Here is a 21,699-nt window from a genome sequence, read left to right as displayed (position 1 = left end):
ATGTACATTTATATCATACTGCAAAAAGTGTCTATTTGTATGTCTAAATGTTTTGATGAATTGAACAATGTGGACCCTGTTGTAAACAAGTGCAATGCTTAATTGGGTCGTCCACTCACAGTTAACAGTCTTTGTATTGAGTTTGTGCTTGAAATGTACTGTAATTCTGCAAACTGTTAAATATTTCAATCAAAGGGGTTTCTTTGTTGTTAGATATAAAAGGCCAAAACTGCAAAAAGGGGAAATGAAACCCCAGGATGATTTTGTAGTTTATTTTCCATTTACTTGTCAAAATTAGTACAATGTATGAGGTCTTCGTCATCCTGTGTCAGTTATGACTGGTATGGAACTTTTGTCCAACACCTCCCCAGCACTCTGTTACTTCATAGTTAACTGCTTTGTTTGTTTAGTAAGCTTTAGTAAGACTTAACCTACAAGTCACACATAAAACAAAGGATTGTCTTTTTTCCACATTCTGGGGAATTTCTGTATAGCTTGCAGATCTTGTACACCCCAGGGCTGACAAGTGCGCTAGTTAGAACTGAACTGAACAAGAACTTTTGGTTGTCTGCCATTTTGAATAGAACATAAAATAAAATGTTAAAGTTAAAGTGATGCTGTGTTAACTTATTTGACTAGGACCCATTGGGGGTCACTGGACCGCATTTTGAGAACCAATGATGTGACATAATACATGTTTCAATAATGATTGATTTATTGTACAAAACATTTGAAACAGTAAACCTCCATCACACTCCAAACTGTCGATTAAAAAATCAAACATGGTATTAACACATGACGGATACATTGTGGCAATGATGTTTTCACTACATAATTATTTCACACATGAAAAACCATTTGCCAGTACATGGACGGTCAATCCATCCATATCCAAGCAGTCCATTATAATAGTAAACGCAGTCTTCCTCTTCGAAATAGGTATGAGGCTGACCCCTGTACCAGAACCTGAAGAAAATTCCAGTCATTAAAATACATTTTCTTTAAAACAATGATTTATTTTTCCTCTAAATGCTTATTTTTTTAACCTCTTAGTCTTAAACCCTGGAGTCAATTTGGGGCATGTTGCTATATGAACATATAGAGGGTATACAAGTGCGCATGCATAAAGTGAGTGTCAAAGTGTGTGTGGTTTAGTTGTGCATGCGATGGCTTTGCAAACATCCCAAATACACCTAATGTTTTATTGAAAGCAGTCACAAGGAGGTCCTGATTCTGGAGGTGGGCCGTGCCTTTGATTTGTACATGGACCAGACATTCCAAGATATACATTCTAAGTATTTGGAATCATAACAAAACTTGGGTATCGATGTAGATTTGCCATACTAAGATTCAGAAGCCTGGGCCATGTTGACAAATACTGCTCTGCCCATGAACGGTCAACCCCATTATATTCGTTTCCGTGCGAAGGTGCGTGCGTGCTCGCTCATTATTTTTTATTAAAGGTAAAGTCTTACGTTGCTGTTTCAGTCAGTGGTGTTCCATCCACCCACATATAGTCCCCTTCTTTCTTTTTGTCAGACAAACCAATCCACATTGGAAAGTTCCGGGGAGCAACTCTGTCAACAAGTTCCTGAACAGAAAAGCAGCTGGTTACTTAAAGCTACAATCAGGTACAGTAAGTCTCATGGCTTCTCCAGACAGAGAGGTTGCAACTATAACACAGGATTTGAACCCAGGTCTCCCGTTTCATTAACCAAATGTTATCAATGAGGGAATGCAAGAGCTTCAGGCAGGGCTGTCACCATTACATCACCTAATCATAGAAACATGAGTTAGACTTTAATATAATACACACCTTTTTTTCTGTGGTGTCCATGATGAACAGGTCCGAGAGTCTGTCTTTGCATTCATTTCTGCTGCCCTCCCAGGTATTCCGAATTTTAAACATGGAATAACACACACCGCCATCTAATGTCCATCCAGGCAATTCTAATAACAAAAATAATCAAGTTAGCCTCTTTACTCTCCTCCCCCCCCCCCCCCCCATTAATGATGAACAACATGATATACAAATGAATTAAAAACAGTGATGTCCCACTGACCACAGCGGTGACTCTTCTCTTCATCTGTGATTTCAATTAGCTTTTCCAAACGGGACTGTATCTGGTTATTCTCTTCGCTCAGGTTGTGGTGGCTGATCTGTAACTGGTTAAAACTGGACTGCATCTGCTCCATCTCGTCATTCAGGTTGTTACGGATGATCTGTAACTGGTCAAAAGTGCTCTGAAGCTGCCCTTTCTGTTCAGTTATGTTATTATATCGGGACTGTAGATGCTCAAAACTCAACTTTATCTGATTATATCTGTCCTGCAAGTAACCACTGTGTTCAGTCAGGTTGTTGTGGCTGAATTGAAGCTGTTCAAAACCGGACTGTATCTGGTCCATCCCTTCAGTCAGGTTGACATGGCTGCTCTGTAACCCGTCAATACTGTTCTGCAACAACTCTCTCTGTTCCTCCAGGTTGTCATGGCTGTTCTGTAAAGCCAACTGGATCTGGTTATTCTGTTCAGTCACGTTGTCATATCTGGCCTGTAGCTGCTCAAAACTGGACTGTAGATCCTCAAAACTAGACTGCAAGTTGTCATTGTGTCCAGTCAGGTTTTTGTAGCTGTGCCATAACTGGTCAAAACCGGTATGAAGCAGATTTTTCTGTTCAGTTACATTGTTATATCTGGACTGTAGTTGCTTAAACCTGGACTGTAACTGATTATAGCTGAACTGTAAGATATCATTGTGTTCAGTCAGGTTATTATGGCTAGTGTGTAACTGGTCAAAACTAGTCTGAAGCTGCTTTTTCTGTTCATTCAGGATGTTGTAGCTGGTCTGCAGCTGGTCTAGATCATTGGCCAGGTTCCCACAATCTGCAAGAAGGAAAACCAATCATTAACCATCCAGTAGGCCTGACCTCAATTAGTCTTAATAGAATAGTCGACTAATGTGATTTGACTACTTTGATTTGACTACCAATCTCAGTCGAATCATGCAACAAAAAAAAAATAGCAACCCACTACCGAATAACCGCCATGGGTCTGACACCATTTTACGTATTAAACGCCTAGTCCAAATAATCGCCCCGGTCCGTGTAAATGCAGGGGCAATTCTTTTCCATTTCTTCAGCCTAATTTATATTTTGTTGAATGGCAGTGTCCTGTGCCGAAAATAGCAGATCTACAAGCTCACAACACGTTGTGGACAAAAGACTTGTAGCTCTGCCATTTCCGGTGCGGGACTCGCCACATAGTTGAAAAATAAATCGTTGTAGGACACAGGTAGTTTAACTCGGGCCATACTCAGCCAATTCTGAAGAGATTTTTACAATTTTATGTTCTCTGTGAAGAGTCCATTATCATTGGGTTGAGTGTATAAATTATGTTTTTATTACGCCTCTATCAAACAAAAATGGAGAGTGTGTCGGGACTTGGGAGGCGGACAGTCACACACACACACACACACAATGCATGAAAGAGATAGATATACAACACACTAACCTGCAGCTTGTTGGTTGGTCTTGATGTGGACGACTTGTTGATCAGCCTCTCCCACCTCCTTACTGCCATTCTTGCATTCTGATCACATGACCCCAGATATGACGTCACTGACGTGTACCACTTTTGTGTGCTTTTGACAAAATCTGTAGTAGCATTGGCCTATATGCACCCAACCATTCCACGTTCAGCTTGGGCCGCCGCTGCACTTACGGTCGCCAGCCGACTCATTGATAGTGGACGTACAAAGTGTTTCTGATATTAGAGAGAGAGAGACACTTGATACCTTTGTTTCCTACAAAATCCCGATCGTACGTCCACTAGCAGTGAGTCGGCAGCCCAAGATGAATGCAGAAGGGTCAGTTCAACAAAAACATTACATATTTTCTATCAATTAAACATGAATTCATGGAGTATATATATATATATATATATATATATCCTAATAGCCAATAATGTAATGACTGGCAGAGACTCTGGTAGGTGCTCAGTAGGGGACTCAAAGAGTCTCCTACTGACTGATGAGCTAGTCATCAAATTATTGTCTCAGGAATGAGACAAACAAGCAAATCTCCATGAATTAAAGGCTTTATGGGTTGTTGTAATTGATAGAAAATAAGTCATTTTTGGGGTGAACCGTGAACCAACTCTTTAAATGGTTAAATGTTATTTTGTAACCTTACCTCCTTGGCCGTGTCCGATGCTCAACTCCAAGTGCAGATCAGTTCCAGAGTCCCAGTGCACGTCAGTTCCAGCCACGCACACACAGAAGAGCAACAGTAAAAAAACTCCACAAGTATCCATCCTGAATGGGTCACTGACAGCACAGCTCGTATATGCACTCCTCACACACCTAAAACACAACAAAAACACAAGTCCTTTTCTATATACGCTGCTGGAGCACATGATATGAAGGGAAGTCTGATAAAAAGATTATGAAATACAATACTGAATCAAGCAACTTAAAACGGTCTGGATGAAGGAGCAATAATTTCCTCTCCCTTTGGCCTGCTGAAAGGTGGATTTTCAGGCCTGTTTTAAAGGACGGCAGGTATGCGGGTACTGAGGGCATAGAGGGCAAAGCTGCATTTACAATTTTAGGTCGCATTCACACCAGCATGCTATACCGCGATTAAAACAAATCCTGCTGCGCGTTGTCGGAAAGTACGCTTCGTTTGGCAGGTGTGAAGGCTCATTCGAAGATCAAAGAAGTGCATTCTACTTCGCCTAAAAAAAAAATGGGGTTTCACTTGGCTTCAAAGCACAGCAGAGTGCAGATCACCGCAGGTGTGATTGCAAGGCATCAAACTTTTTTTAAGTGCTGGAGTTTGGAAGCACTCGTTTTTGTTAACGGGTCGCGCTGCTGCCTCCTGCATTATGTGCAAATTCGAAATGGTGGTATGCAGGGCCATTCAGCGATTTACGACGAGTGCTTCCAAACTCCAGCACTTTGAAAAAATATCACCTGCAGAGAATTTCTTGACAGAAAGTAGCTCAGAGTCATAAAATGTCTACGGGGGATTTTTATGAAAAACAAGCTCGGCAGATTGAAAGAGGATAATTCAAGCTTGGACTACAGCTACAATGTTGGCGAGTTTAACGTTGTTTAAGACAAGCAGATCGCAAACGCAAATTGGATGAGTGGGGAATCAATGGAGAGTATTGCAACTCTAGAAGAAAATCTAGAGTTGCAAATTGCGGCTAGAACTTATTGTGAGGTGGTGCAAACAAACCAATACTTGGTAAACACACCTGGGTAAAACTGAATCCATTCTTTGGGTCTAAAACCTATGCAATTAAGGCCAATCGACAGCTTCACAGTTAGTGGATGACAATTTTACCTACAGTAGCCTACTCCATAGGTTCCATTTAGAGGCAAATCTTTCCAGTGATAAAATGGCAAGTAGAGTAATCAAAAACATCAACAAAAAGGACAATAATTTAGTACTGGATCTCCTCATTGGCAATACATTGAGGACTCTAGCAGGAGCACTCATCCAATGTCACTTCGATATGCATGCACTTCATGGTACCAACTACATAGCAGTCTAGCACGGTAGCACCACAAACAAAAACAGATTTACAGAGTACTCACTGGCTGTGGCTGCTAACATGTCCAACAAAACAAACCCACTGTATTTTCCTCGGCTATACTTACCCTGAGGGCTAGGCAGAGATGAATGAACTGAGGTGGACGGCTGAATGGTTTATATGACTGGGCAAGAGATGAGATGGGAGGGAGTTTGCCATGAGAGGTTCGCAGATCTTGTTTAATTGGCCACAGGTGAAACGGAGTTTTTAATCTTGGCCTGAGCGTACTAGTGAGCGAGTTTGTTCTGTTAGTAACTAGGCTGGCTATAGTGGCTATGTATGCTGTTTGTCATATTGCTAAGGTTTCTCTACCACAAGCTGCCTGTAGGCTATAGCTCTGCCACACTCTGTGACGGTATACTATGTATCATAGAGTATTGGCTATGTATGCATGCATAGCCTACTGTTTAGGGTAGCCTATACCAACAGGGAGCGCTGTTGCAACACTCACTTCAGACAGGTCACAGACAGCCAGTGTTGCCATGTCTGCCTAGTGCCTATCATAAGCGACTTGGGGTCTGTTTTTCTGTAAAGAAGCGTGTACTGTAGTACATATTGCTTAACCTTGCGTCAGCTAGCCTGGGCAGCATTCCTTTTCGGGTTTATGATCCGGTCGGGAGCGGATGATATCGCTATGCCATGTTGTAGTATTGTTTTGAACAATACAATCATCCGGAACTTCCTTTTCCCTGAAACCGATTTTTCTCAATAAAAGCTGCAGGCTACGAGAGCTTTTATTGTTATTCTTCCGGTTTGAGGGAAAAGTCCATTTCTGACGGGCGGCTCGCCGGAACCGGGCCAGCCCCCTGGGCAGTGGGCACGTTCCTGGGGGTCTGGATGTTCCGGGGACCCCCACACGGTGACTCTGTCATTTCTCGACCGTTTCGGACGTGGGCGGCTCGCCGGAACCGGGCCTACACCCTGTGTGTCTGGAACTTCCAGGGACCCCCATACGGAATTGCACCACTCACTTGCGCGCTATGAGCTTGTAGATCTGCTATTTTTCAATAGCTAACACCAAACGGGTTCCCGCCCAAAATGATACATAGTATCTGAGACATTCGTGAAAAATGATCTTCTGTGAGGCCAATGAAATATTCATGTAAAAGCTTTATTTTATTTTATTTTATTAAAGGATGAATACAAAAGTTACATACAAGCATTGTCGGCATCATAGTTAAGCTTAATATCAACAACACACAAGAGCACCACACACAGACACAGTCACTTATATGAAAACAAGCGAGAGATAGAGAGAGAGAGAGAGAGAGCGAGAGAGAGATGCATGTACTCTGATCTCCTGAATGCAATTCCTTTGTACCAAATAATTTATTTATATGAGATTTAAACTACCGGTACATCAGTTTGCAGTGTGCTCTCTCTCGCCTAAGGAGTGTTATGGAAATCAATATAATGTCCATCCGGGTGAATGTATATCTTAGAAGTTTATTCAGAAGAACAGCAACAAGCAAACAACATCTCTCAGTTCCATCTCTCTCTCGTGGTCTTGCTCCCACCAGTCCCTAGAGCACAACCATCTTCCAGCATGTCGGATGACTCAACTCTAGAACAATACATGCATGTCAATTTTATACAGTCTTACTCAAAGGAGGAGGAGGACCTGTTGGTCACATGACCAGACAGGTAGCCTCCACATTAGACAATGGGACAAATCTAATTAGAAGTGGTCGAAGTCTAGTAAACTTGAATGGGTATGAATAAACTGTGATGAATGAGCATGACCACACAAAAGTAGCTGGGCTGGTGTTGCTAAACAGCTGGAGTCCAGGAAACTGTCTCACTGACACTTTGGTCATAACAAAAGCCTATTGATATGGGAAAACGGTTGATTAAGAGTAGGAGAGGCCTATGTAGTACTCAGTGTGAACCACACCCAGTTAGACTAGACATCAGGATAAGTAATTTACAATTAGTGGTGTGAATGCACAATTTCATATTTCCCATTACATTCCCCCATTTCGACAATTTTGTCGACAGAAATATATTTTGACAATCTTGTCGACATTACAGAAATATGAAATAAAACGAGTTACATACAGGCATTAAGATTACATACAAACAAATACATGCCTAAAATCATAATTCAAAATTAAGTTCACGAGAATACATAATTGAATATGGACAAAATAAAACATAAAATTAACATTCATTTTCTGAAAGGGAACATATCAAATACTGGCCACATATTTGACTGTCGAAAACCCTGAAATCAATGTAGGTCATAATAATAATACAACAGTCCAACAATTTGGACTATGATAAGAAGCACAAAGATAAAACATTAATGAATTCATTCTTATTCTCACAATACAGTTATGGAACGATTCACCTGAAAAACATAATTACTCTATTAAATGTACCTTAAGTTTACATTTGATCACCTATGTGAATACATACAACATTAGCGTCTGACCCTGCAAGTAGAACATGTAACATATATGACAGGCATTCCGCAGGTTTATTTTTGTATTGGTATATTCCATATATACCTAATCACAAAGATAACAGACACTGATAAACGGCTTGAAAGTCCACAATTCCATACACCTCTATTAGATGTCTAATATTTTAACCAAGCCAGGCTGCAACAGTCCATAATTCCATACACCTCTATAGGTTATAATTTTTAAAAGCAGCCATTTCCCATGTCTATGCATGTCTATGCATTGACACTGTCCTTTTACTGCGACTGTCACTCCAAGTTAACTCTTATGTTCTCCTTTCTAAATAGACAATGGTCATATACTGTATATTCACAAAACATGGATCCTTTGCTTACTCAAAACTTAAATGCCTTAAAAAGTCAAGTCAGTATCACTTAACATAACAATCATACAATAGGCTACTCTATTAAATATTCAAAAATAGAATCAATTCCCTTCAAAAAGTCAAAAGCCTACAGTATGTGCACAAGAAAGGGTTCTGGACATGACAAATGAACATCTGCAGTTTGTTCATTCAACATGGTCCAGAAAAACCACTCATGTGACACACAAATTATTTATTATCTACCTTACAATTTCAATGTCATTTTATTCTCAAATTGTATTCTCTGTTCCCCCCACTCTCACTTACATACACAAGTGTCTGTGAGTGAGAGTATATTTCCAACATAGCAAAAATAGCAGATCATGTATTGAGATTTTAAATTGCTCACTGGTAAATTTGAAAAACACTGATCCAGCAGGATAAGATCTTAGTATTTTTACATTGCTTACTATTAACTAGTACCTACATTTGAAAACTGGGACTGGTGTCACATGGGTTGGTGGAGTGACAATGGTTTGATTTGAATCTCTATAGCTTACCCTACACCTACACTACAGGCCCAGTTCTTTGAAATACAGCCTGGTCAAAAGACCACGGCTGCCGGTTGAATTTGATTAGACATAATAGCCACAGGTGAGACCCCCCTCAAGGTGCCATTATCTACTTTTGTTTCTTTTGGAAACTTGACTTGCCTATATTTAAACATAAAACTATTTGTGACATCATTTATTTTTACATGTTTACTTTGTAAGCTATTTCCTCCTAATTGTAATGTGACATAATTAATTATAGCCTGAAAATACAGATTAACATTAATCCAACATATTATGCTAGTACTGTGAAACAAATCTATCAAATTCAATACTGCGACGTCACTTGGAAACGAGTTACTTAAAACAAAACACTTGTGGAATATTTCCACGCTAGTCTCAGATGTCTTAATGATCAATAACATTAATCAGCTTAATTATGGTGAGCTAGTTTTGAAAGGCTCTTGTCAAGTTGCATGCACCGTTTAAAACACAGAAGATCCCTGCAATAGTCATAAAGACAAAACAATTAAAATCCATTTGACTGCCTTTGTACTATTAACACTAACATTAAAAAAATAATAATAATAATTTTAAGGAACGTTCGATAAACTATATTCCTACAAAACATATTTTGAATGCTTTAGCTTCACAAGAAAGATTTTGACAATGCTTAATAAAGGCTTGAATCCGTGGCACACACATCCTTTTGTCAAAATGTCATCTCAGGAGTCAGGATGTTTAAAATGTGATTGAGTCAATGTGTTCTTGCACATTGTCACAAAATAAATGTATACAAACAATTTGTGTTATTCGTCTCAGAGTCCAGCTAAATAACTTTAGTGACAGTAGTACGTTACTGGTTGGAAAAACTGGAGGTTGAATCAGTAAGATTTCGTTGTCCCCTGACCTTTACTAAACAAATGCAACAGGGACTATCATTTCTGGACATTTTGAATAAAGTCACTTGTCATCAAACTTGCTTGAAATGAGGGCGCTAGACAGGTTGAAATGTACTGGTCTGGTATTGTTGTTGTATTAGAATGGAAAACAACAAAACTGTTGGCATTTACCTCCCTTGGATTTATTTCCTGACTGCTTGTGTGGGCAGTTGTGACGGATATGATCCCCGCTACCACAGTTGTAGCAAAGTTTCCACCGTCTTCTCTCTCGGTCTTGCTTCTGCCTTTGATGAAAACGCCATCCATCTTGCCTTTCGTGATTCCTGCACTGTTGTTGTTGCTGGAAATGCATCTGTCGTGCTGGAACCTGCTTTTGTGGAACCAGCTCCTTGTAGACTGGCGTCTGTGGTGTTGTCATAGCATGCCCCTCATAGTACATCAGTTGTGCTGTTTCCAGCTTCTTCTTCCGCGTGTATTCCTGTGTGATCGCACACCTTTCTGCATGTTCCGCATGTGACCAGACAGGGTCCAACTCCATACTCTCCCAGCCTATGCATGATGTCACGACTCTGTCATGAATTGATGGCGACAATCCATGTACCAAAACAAATTTTAATAGGTGGTTGTATGCTGCAGTATCATGGGTCAGGCCAGCATGCCTGTTGAAACATTGCTCCATCCTCGTTCTGTAGATGTCACAGCTTTCATTATGTTCCTGCTTAATGGAATGGATTTTTTTCCAATCTGTACGGACTGGGTAGGCCTCCCTTATTCTCGAGAAGAGGCCATGTGCATTCTGTAACTGTTCTGTGACAATTTCCTTCCTTGGTCCATTCACATCAAAATTGCCTTTCAGGTGTAGCCATTTCAGTTTGAAAACTTCGCGAAACACTGTTTCCAACTCTGTTGCGGATGGCTGATACATCGATATTAAATCCAACACGGATGTACACCAGCGTTCCACATTTTCGGTCGGACATGGAAGATCCTTCACAATTCCACTTAATTCTTCTGGGGTCCAGTTGTGTCGGACCTGGACTGTTTCAGAGTAAGCATCACAGATTTCCTCTGCAGCTTCAGCAGGATTTGCAGGATACGACAATAATGGAAATGTCTGATGTGGCCCAGCTTGGCTGCGTGTCACAATTTTGTGGTTGGTTTGGTGCGAAGGCTCCACCTGAGGGTTGTCATGGATAAGGGGACCAACTTCGACTGTTCCCCGCTTTGTGTTGCCATCCGTGATGGGGAAGACCGCTGCTGTTGCTAACTGCAAAGCTGCTTCATATAGTGCCTTCACTTGATCGAGTTGCACTGCCGGTGGCTGGACTGCTGGCAGTACCGGAGTGGCACTGTCTGCTTGTCGTTTGATCTCCCCCCTGGAGTGTCGTGGAGAGCTCGCCTGCCAGTCTGCAGGGCCCCTGGGGCTTGCTGTTTGTCTGTCACCTCCATGTAAACTGTCTCTGTGGCTGTGCGCAGCCTCTGCCTTGTGCTGCAGGTCACCCAAGTCGAGGATCAGATGTGCCTCCTTCATCAGAATTTCACTCAATTGTGTTTCTATAGCATGCATAGATTGTCTCTGTGTCCTTAATTTACTGGTCAAGTCCTCTTTCAGGTAACGTACCCGTTCCAGCTCCCTCTTAACAGAGCGTTGAGTGTCGCTGTCGTCTGGCCGTTGCTCTGATGTCCTCATGTCTCCGCTGTCATGAACTTCCACCTCAGCCTCATAAACCATCGACTGTAACCATTCAGCTACTGGATCACTGACATTGGGGCCTTCCTTACAGAACATATCTAATACTGATAATTCAGTCTTGCGTTTGAGTCTCCGCTCATTCGTTTTCTGATCTGCTCTGTATCCATGCACAAGAACCCTTATAATGTTAATGACTTCTGCATCAAAAGTACCCTCCAGAGGCCATGGTCTGTCAATGTCTGGCCAACGCTTGTTAAATTTCTTTGAAATCTTCAAAATATCCTTGCATGAAACTGAATATTTCTCTTGGACAATGTCCACTGGGATTATCCCTGCGTCCATCATACTAAATAGTAAATAATCTAGACACTAGACTTCCACACAGTCACACTGTGACACACTCATGCTGTGTCTCCTCTCACTCAGTCACAGACATGCACTAATTTGCATACTGTCCCCACAGAATGAGTACAAACTCACTTCAAGGAAAACTCTTCCAGCTCTATTTCCCTCCAGCTCATAACTTTATCATGTGCACAAGGATTGGCAGTGTGTACATCTCCGTCTTCCAGTCTGGAGCCATCACAACTAACGGTTCTTGCAATTTTGTGGTTGTCTAACTTTTGTAGGGCTGCGACAAACTTCCCCAGGGTTCTACTCAACTTATCCTGTAGAGAAAGTACTGTGGCTTCAATCTGTTTCCTTGTCCTTTGTTTCTCTTCAAACTGTCCATTTCGCTTATAACTCAACTTGCCTCCCATTGTCCTCCTAGGTATGGTTGCAAAAACATCTACTTCACCTTCATGTCTTTATTTCAGTCCTTGTGGTTGTGTCGCCGTAGTATGGTTAGTTTCCCTTTTGCTTGATTTGTCTTCCATCTTCTCGAACTGTTCCTCCAAAAATCGTCAAAAAGATTTGTTAGTCCTGAGGTTCACTTGAATGGAGTTATCCGCTTCAGCAGAGTAATCCAGTCCCATCTGGGGTGCCAAATTGTTATGGAAATCAATATAATGTCCATCCGGGTGAATGTATATCTTAGAAGTTTATTCAGAAGAACAGCAACAAGCAAACAACATCTCTCAGTTCCATCTCTCTCTCGTGGTCTTGCTCCCACCAGTCCCTAGAGCACAACCATCTTCCAGCATGTCGGATGACTCAACTCTAGAACAATACATGCATGTCAATTTTATACAGTCTTACTCAAAGGAGGAGGAGGACCTGTTGGTCACATGACCAGACAGGTAGCCTCCACATTAGACAATGGGACAAATCTAATTAGAAGTGGTCGAAGTCTAGTAAACTTGAATGGGTATGAATAAACTGTGATGAATGAGCATGACCACACAAAAGTAGCTGGGCTGGTGTTGCTAAACAGCTGGAGTCCAGGAAACTGTCTCACTGACACTTTGGTCATAACAAAAGCCTATTGATATGGGAAAACGGTTGATTAAGAGTAGGAGAGGCCTATGTAGTACTCAGTGTGAACCACACCCAGTTTGACTAGACATCAGGATAAGTAATTTACAATTAGTGGTGTGAATGCACAATTTCATATTTCCCATTACAGGAGTTAAACAGATATGCTTAATTCATACTTTGCGGTGCAACACAGTTATTTTTGGCACACCGTCATACAGATACAATAAAGCATAAATTGAGCTTCACGCTCTGAGTAGAACCACAGAGTATAATTTATCACAGGGGGAAACCCCCAGAGGCTCTATAACATGACAGTTTAGCATCTCCCAGAACCACACAGCATCTGGAAATACTGTACAATACTTCAGAGAGGCTTTATAAAACCACAGAGAGCTGTATATAAAATATCATACTGCAGGTAGGGGCTTCTTTATGGTCTGTGTTAGATATAAAAGAACAAGACCAGACAGAGGACCCAGGACTGGGTTGGGATCCAACATCGAAGAACCAGGAATCATGCAGTTCCATCACATTTAGAACCGTTTCCAGAACCTGGCTTTCATCCCACTGTCAGAGCCTGTTATGTCTGCTATAGGCTACAATTACAATAACGGTGGTTCTCATTTTTTAACTCTGAGAGTTACACACCTGTAAGGGTCTATTTCTGAATCCCCACAGAGGAATCGTTAAAGGGAAACCGTTAAAGAATGGGACCGTTGAATGGGACCGTGAATTGTTAAGAAACCGGAATCGTTTAAATTAAATGTTTAGGTTCCATTTCCAGTTCCAGGTTTATCACAGAGGGAAACCCCCAGCGGCAACAACATGACAGTTTAGCATCTCCCAGAACCACACAGCATCTGGAAATACTGTACAATACTTCAGAGGCTTTATAAAACCAGAGAGAGATGTACATTTATATCATACTGCAAAAAGTGTCTATTTGTATGTCTAAATGTTTTGATGAATTGAACAATGTGGACCCTGTTGTAAACAAGTGCAATGCTTAATTGGGTCGTCCACTCACAGTTAACAGTCTTTGTATTGAGTTTGTGCTTGAAATGTACTGTAATTCTGCAAACTGTTAAATATTTCAATCAAAGGGGTTTCTTTGTTGTTAGATATAAAAGGCCAAAACTGCAAAAAGGGGAAATGAAACCCCAGGATGATTTTGTAGCTTATTTTCCATTTACTTGTCAAAATTAGTACAATGTATGAGGTCTTCGTCATCCTGTGTCAGTTATGACTGGTATGGAACTTTTGTCCAACACCTCCCCAGCACTCTGTTACTTCATAGTTAACTGCTTTGTTTGTTTAGTAAGCTTTAGTAAGACTTAACCTACAAGTCACACATAAAACAAAGGATTGTCTTTTTTCCACATTCTGGGGAATTTCTGTATAGCTTGCAGATCTTGTACACCCCAGGGCTGACAAGTGCGCTAGTTAGAACTGAACTGAACAAGAACTTTTGGTTGTCTGCCATTTTGAATAGAACATAAAATAAAATGTTAAAGTTAAAGTGATGCTGTGTTAACCTATTTGACTAGGGACCCCCTCCAAGGACCCATTGGGGGTCACTGGACCGCATTTTGAGAACCAATGATGTGACATAATACATGTTTAAATAATGATTGATTTATTGTACAAAACATTTGAAACAGTAAACCTCCATCACACTCCAAACTGTCGATTTAAAAATCAAACATGGTATTAACACATGACGGATACATTGTGGCAATGATGTTTTCACTACATAATTATTTCACACATGAAAAACCATTTGCCAGTACATGGACGGTCAATCCATCCATATCCAAGCAGTCCATTATAATAGTAAACACAGTCTTCCTCTTCGAAATAGGTATGAGGCTGACCCCTGTACCAGAACCTGAAGAAAATTCCAGTCATTAAAATACATTTTCTTTAAAACAATGATTTATTTTTCCTCTAAATGCTTATTTTTTTAACCTCTTAGTCTTAAACCCTGGAGTCAATTTGGGGCATGTTGCTATATGAACATATAGAGGGTATACAAGTGCGCATGCATAAAGTGAGTGTCAAAGTGTGTGTGGTTTAGTTGTGCATGCGATGGCTTTGCAAACATCCCAAATACACCTAATGTTTTATTGAAAGCAGTCACAAGGAGGTCCTGATTCTGGAGGTGGGCCGTGCCTTTGATTTGTACATGGACCAGGCATTCCAAGATATACATTCTAAGTATTTGGAATCATAACAAAACTTGGGTATCGATGTAAATTTGCCATACTAAGATTCAGAAGCCTGGGCCATGTTGACAAATACTGCTCTGCCCATGAACGGTCAACCCCATTATATTCGTTTCCGTGCGAAGGTGCGTGCGTGCTCGCTCATTATTTTTTATTAAAGGTAAAGTCTTACGTTGCTGTTTCAGTCAGTGGTGTTCCATCCACCCACATAAAGTTCCCTGCTTTCTTTTTGTCAGACAAACCAATCCACATTGGAAAGTTTCGGGGAGCAACTCTGTCAACAAGTTCCTGAACAGAAAAGCAGCTGGTTACTTAAAGCTACAATCAGGTACAGTAAGTCTCATGGCTTCTCCAGACAGAGAGGTTGCAACTATAACACAGGATTTGAACCCAGGTCTCCCGTTTCATTAACCAAATGTTATCAATGAGGGAATGCAAGAGCTTCAGGCAGGGCTGTCACCATTACATCACCTAATCATAGAAACATGAGTTAGACTTTAATATAATACACACCTTTTTTTCTGTGGTGTCCATGATGAACAGGTCCGAGAGTCTGTCTCTGCATTCATTTCTGCTGCCCTCCCAGGTATTCCGAATTTTAAACATGGAATAACACACACCGCCATCTAATGTCCATCCAGGCAATTCTAATAACAAAAATAATCAAGTTAGCCACTTTACTCCCCCCCCCCCACCCCATTTGCTCAGATTAATGATGAACAACATGATATACAAATGAATTAAAAACAGTGATGTCCCACTGACCACAGCGGTGACTCTTCTCTTCATCTGTGATTTCAATTAGCTTTTCCAAACGGGACTGTATCTGGTTATTCTCTTCGCTCAGGTTGTGGTGGCTGATCTGTAACTGGTTAAAACTCGACTGCATCTGCTCCATCTCGTCATTCAGGTTGTTACGGATGATCTGTAACTGGTCAAAAGTGCTCTGAAGCTGCCCTTTCTGTTCAGTTATGTCATTATATCGGGACTGTAGATGCTCAAAACTCAACTTTATCTGATTATATCTGACCTGCAAGTAATGACTGTGTTCAGTCAGGTTGTTGTGGCTGAATTGAAGCTGTTCAAAACCGGACTGTATCTGGTCCATCCCTTCAGTCAGGTTGACATGGCTGCTCTGTAACCTGTCAATAGTGTTCTGCAACAGCTCTCTCTGTTCCTCCAGGTTGTCATGGCTGTTCTGTAAAGCCAACTGGATCTGGTTATTCTGTTCAGTCACGTTGTCATATCTGGACTGTAGCTGCTCAAAACTGGACTGTAGATCCTCAAAACTAGACTGCAAGTTGTCATTGTGTCCAGTCAGGTTTTTGTAGCTGTGCCGTAACTGGTCAAAACCGGTATGAAGCAGATTTTTCTGTTTAGTTACGTTGTTATATCTGGACTGTAGTTGCTCAAACCTGGACTGTAACTGATTATAGCTGGACTGTAAGTTATCATTGTGTTCAGTCAGGTTATTATGGCTAGTCTGTAAATGGTCAAAACTATTCTGAAGCTGCTTTTTCTGTTCATTCAGGATGTTGTAGCTGGTCTGCAGCTGGTCTAGATCATTGGCCAGGTTCCCACAATCTGCAGGAAGGAAAACCAATCATTAACCATCCAGTAGGCCTGACCTCAATTAGTCTTAATAGAATAGTCGACTAATGTGATTTGACTACTTTGATTTGACTACCAATCTCAGTCGAATCATGCAACAAAAAAAAAATAGCAACCCACTACCGAATAACCGCCATGGGTCTGACACCATTTTACGTATTAAACGCCTAGTCCAAATAATCTCCCCGGTCCGTGTAAATGCAGGGGCAATTCTTCTCCATTTCTTCAGCCTAATTTATATTTTGTTGATTGGCAGTGTCCTGTGCCGAAAATAGCAGATCTACAAGCTCACAACACGTTGTGGACAAAAGACTTGTAGCTCTGCCATTTCCGGTGCGGGACTCGCCACATAGTTGAAAAATAAATCGTTGTAGGACACAGGTAGTTTAACTCGGGCCATACTCAGCCAATTCTGAAGAGATTTTTACAATTTTATGTTCTCTGTGAAGAGTCCATTATCATTGGGTTGGGTGTATAAATTATGTTTTATTACGCCTCTATCAAACAAAAATGGAGAGAGTGTCGGGACTTGGGAGGCGGACAGACACACACACACGGCATGCATGAAAGAGATAGATATACAACACACTAACCTGCAGCTTGTTGGTTGGTCTTGATGTGGACGACGTGTTGATCAGCCTCTCCCACCTCCTTACTGCCATTCTTGCATTCTGATCACATGACCCCAGAGATGACGTCACTGACGTGTACCACTTTTGTGTGCATTTGACAAAATCTGTAGTAGCAATGGCCTATATGCAGTGCACCCAAACATTCCGCGTTCCGCTTGGGCCGCCGCTGCACTTACGGTCGCCAGCCGACTCATTGATAGTGGACGTACAAAGTGTTTCTGATATTAGAGAGAGAGACACTTGATACCTTTGTTTCCTACAAAATCCCGATCGTACGTCCACTAGCAGTGAGTCGGCAGCCCAAGATGAACGCAGAAGGGTCAGTTCAACAAAAACATTACATATTTTCTATCAATTAAACATGAATTCATGGAGTATATATATATATATCCTAATAGCCAATAATTTAATGACTGGCAGAGACTCTGGTAGGTGCTCAGTAGGGGACTCAAAGAGTCTCTTACTGACTGATGAGCTAGTCATCAAATTATTGTCTCAGGAATGAGACAAACAAGCAAATCTCCATGAATTAAAGGCTTTATGGGTTGTTGTAATTGATAGAAAGTAAGTCATTTTTGGGGTGAACCACCTCTTTAAATGGTTAAATGTTATTTTGTAACCTTACCTCCTTTGCCGTGTCCAATGCTCAACTCCAAGTGCAGATCAGTTCCAGAGTCCCAGTGCACGTCAGTTCCAGCCACGCACACAGAGAAGAGCAACAGTAAACAAACTCCACAAGTATCCATCCTGAATGGGTCACTGACAGCACAGCTCGTATATACACTCCTCACACACCTAAAACACAACAAAAACACAAGTCCTTTTCTATATACGCTGCTGGAGCACATGATATGAAGGGAAGTCTGATAAAAAGATTATGAAATATAATACTGAATCAAGCAACTTAAAACGGTCTGGTTGAAGGAGCAATAATTCCCTCTCCCTTTGGCCTGCTGAAAGGTGGATTTTCAGGCTTGTTTAAAAGGACGCCGGCCCGGGTGGTTATGCGGGTACTGAGGGCAAAGCTGCATTTACAATTTTAGGTCGCATTCAAACCAGCATGCTATACCGCGATTAAAACAAATCCTGCTGCGTGTTGTCGGAAAGTGCGCTTCGTTTGGCAGGTGTGAAGGCTCATTCGAAGATCAAAGAAGTGCATTTTTGTATTGTATGTGTGCTTCCAAACTCCAGCACTTTGAAAAAATATCACCTGCACAGAATTTCTTGACAGAAAGTAGCTCAGAGTCATAACATGTCTACGGGGGATTTTTATGAAAACCAAGCTCGGCAGATTGAAAGAGGATAATTCAAGCTTGGACTACAGCTACAATGTTGGTGAGTTTAACGTCGTTTAAGACAAGCAGATCGCAAACGCAAATTGGATGAGTGGGGAATCAATGGAGGGTATTGCAACTCGAGAAGAAAATCTAGAGTTGCAAATTGCGGCTAGAACTTATTGTGAGGTGGTGCAAACAAACCAATACTTGGTAAACACACCTGGGTAAAACTGAATCCATTCTTTGGGTCCAAAACCTAGGCCTATCGACAGCTTCACAGTTAAAGTGGATGACAATGTTACCTACAGTAGCCCGCTACTGCCCTACTCCTAGGTTCCATTTAGAGGCAAATCTTTCCAGTGATAAAATGGCAAGTAGAGTAATCAAAAACATCAACAAAAAGGACAATATTTTAGTACTGGATCTCCTCATTGGCAATACATTGAGGACTCTAGCAGGAGCACTCATCCAATGTCACTTCGACTATGCATGCACTTCATGGTACCAACTAGCACGGTAGCACGGTAGCACCACAAACAAAAACAGATTTACAGAGTACTCACTGGCTGCTAACATGTCCAACAAAACAAACCCACTGTATTTTCCTCGGCTATACTTACCCTGAGGGCTAGGGCCGGGCAGAGATGAATGAACTGAGGTGGACGGCTGAATGGTTTATATGACTGGGCGAGAGTCTAGAGATGAGATGGGAGGGATTAATAGTTTGCCATGAGAGGTTCGCAGATCTTGTTTAATTGGCCACAGGTGAAACGGAGTTTTTAATCTTGGCCTGAGCGTACTAGTGAGCGAGTTTGTTCTGTTAGTAACTATAGGCTCAAGGCTGGCTAGTGGCTATGTATGCTGTTTGTCATATTGCTATGGTTTCTCTACCACAAGCTGCCTGTATAGCTCTGCCACACTCTGTGACGGTAGTATGTATGCATAGCCTACTGTTTAGGGTACCAACAGGGAGCGCTGCTGCGCTGTTGCAACACTCACTTCAGACAGGTCTGATTTTTTTTAAAGCAGGAGCTTACTGAGGGGAGGTCGCCTGGGGGGGGGGGGGGGGACGACGACAATTTATGGCAATATGGCCATCACTTCCTTATTTTGAATTCATTTGTGGGATCATCATCAGTCAACAGTAGCCTAATGTGGGCAAACAACCTGTCAGAAATCAGATCTCCCTACAAGATCTCCCTCCACACTGCTGATTCAAATCACCATAATTAATAATCCCCATGCAGATTCAGGTGTCACAGACAGCCAGTGTTGCCATGTCTGCCTAGTGCCTATCATAAGCGACTTGGGGTCTGTTTTTCTGTAAAGAAGCGTGTACTGTAGTACATATTGCTTAACCTTGCGTCAGCTAGCCTGGGCAGCATTCCTTTTCGGGTTTATGATCCGGTCGGGAGCGGATGATATCGCTATGCCATGTTGTAGTATTGTTTTGTAGTCAACAATCATCCGGAACTTCCTTTTCCCTGAAACCGATTTTTCTCAATAAAAGCTACAGGCTACGAGAGCTTTTATTGTTATTCTTCCGGTTTGAGGGAAAAGTCCATTTCGGACGGGGGGTGGCTCGCCGGAACCTGGCCAGCCCCCTGGGCAGTGGGCACGTTCCTGGGGGTCTGGATGTTCCGGGGACCCCCACACGGTAACTCTGTCATTTCTCGACCGTTTCGGACGTGGGCGGCTCGCCGGAACCGGGCCTACACCCTGTGTGTCTGGAACTTCCAGGGACCCCCATACGGAATTGCACCTGATAGATAAAATGGGTCTTATCTGTTTACAAACTAATGTCCAGTGGTCAATGTCTCATATTCTCATATTCTCCTGAACTTTGACCCAGGCCGGATCATTCATATTGTCACCTTATGCTCCATATCATCATTTTACTCTTAGCCTACGGCCTGTTTGTGCAGCGTTGTTCCTAATCATCCTAAATGTCATGTCATTCAGGTTTATGGCCAAAATATGTTTTCATCTGTCCCATTTAATATCTTGTTGACTCCTTATTCAGTCTCCATGTTGTCTGCCACCAGCCACAAACGTGCAATAATGAAGTGTCTATTATGGTTGGAGTCTACATGCATATGACCTTGGTCTAGGCCAGATAGCTGCTCACTGAGTCAGGGAGCGTTCTTTCTCTGCCGAAAGTTCACAGTGCAGGGAAAGTTATCTACCGGTTGCCTGGCAACGCCTGCCTAGGCGCTCTCCAGGCTTCAATGGGCATCAATGACTGAACCAAGGAAGATGAACTCTGCGTCGCTACGCCATCCTCATCATCTAGGCGTTGCACTAATGAAAGAGCGCCAACACTGGTCTTGTCATCTGACATGGCGGACATGAAACATCTACAGCCAATGAACATTATATCAACAAATCTGACGTGATCTGCAGTATTTAGCCTGGAACAAATACTGTGAAGAGGAGTTCAGGTCCGGAGTTCAGTTCGGAAGTTCAGTTCAGCTTCGGGTTCTTTTGGAATCAACAATTGATTATTCTAAATTATATTGATGTAAATACTATTATCTGAACCATGTAGCACATTCTCTATGTAAATTTGCCTACTAAAATAATGGTTAAACCTTAAACTCTCTCCGATCTCTATTTCATCTGCCTCCAAATCCTTTTTAAGGTATGTTTCTATTTTTGGTACAGTGATGGTCATTTAAAGGGATATTCACTCATTTTAAGGTAAATACAGCACGGTATTTAATTGGTCTCCCTGCTGAGCTATCGAAGGTATAGATTTACAATGTTTTCTTAATTATACAGTCCTTTCAAAGTTATCATGATAAAAGATGGATCCTATTTTTATATCCATCAGCACCACTCACTTGCGCGCTATGAGCTTGTACCGTAGATCTGCTATTTTTCAATAGCTAAACGGTCCAAAACGTGTTCCCACCCAAAATGATACATAGTATCTGAGACATTCGTGAAAAATGATCTTCTGTGAGGCCAATGAAATATTCATGTAAAAGCTTTATTTTATTTTATTTTATTAAAGGATGAAT

General features: G+C 41.6%; 1 protein-coding gene across 1 annotated transcript; it reads right to left on the bottom strand.

The window, feature by feature from the left end:
* Positions 1 to 426: 426 nt before the first annotated feature.
* Positions 427 to 18,145, bottom strand: LOC308312047 (uncharacterized protein; the record flags this gene model as incomplete). Its single annotated transcript, XM_080758885.1, has 7 exons — positions 427 to 431; positions 869 to 966; positions 1,476 to 1,591; positions 15,670 to 15,803; positions 15,922 to 16,740; positions 17,361 to 17,438; positions 18,025 to 18,145. 7 exons carry the CDS (start codon positions 18,143 to 18,145, stop codon positions 427 to 429), a joined length of 1,371 nt encoding a protein of 456 aa, XP_080615011.1.
* Positions 18,146 to 21,699: the final 3,554 nt, after the last annotated feature.

Source organism: Protomyctophum bolini (assembly GCF_963924005.1).
Source record: "Protomyctophum bolini genome assembly, chromosome: 3".
In the NCBI taxonomy this organism is placed as follows: domain Eukaryota; kingdom Metazoa; phylum Chordata; class Actinopteri; order Myctophiformes; family Myctophidae; genus Protomyctophum; species Protomyctophum bolini.
The sequence above is the reverse complement of the archived record's forward strand: the minus strand, read 5'-3'. Positions and strand labels throughout refer to the sequence as shown.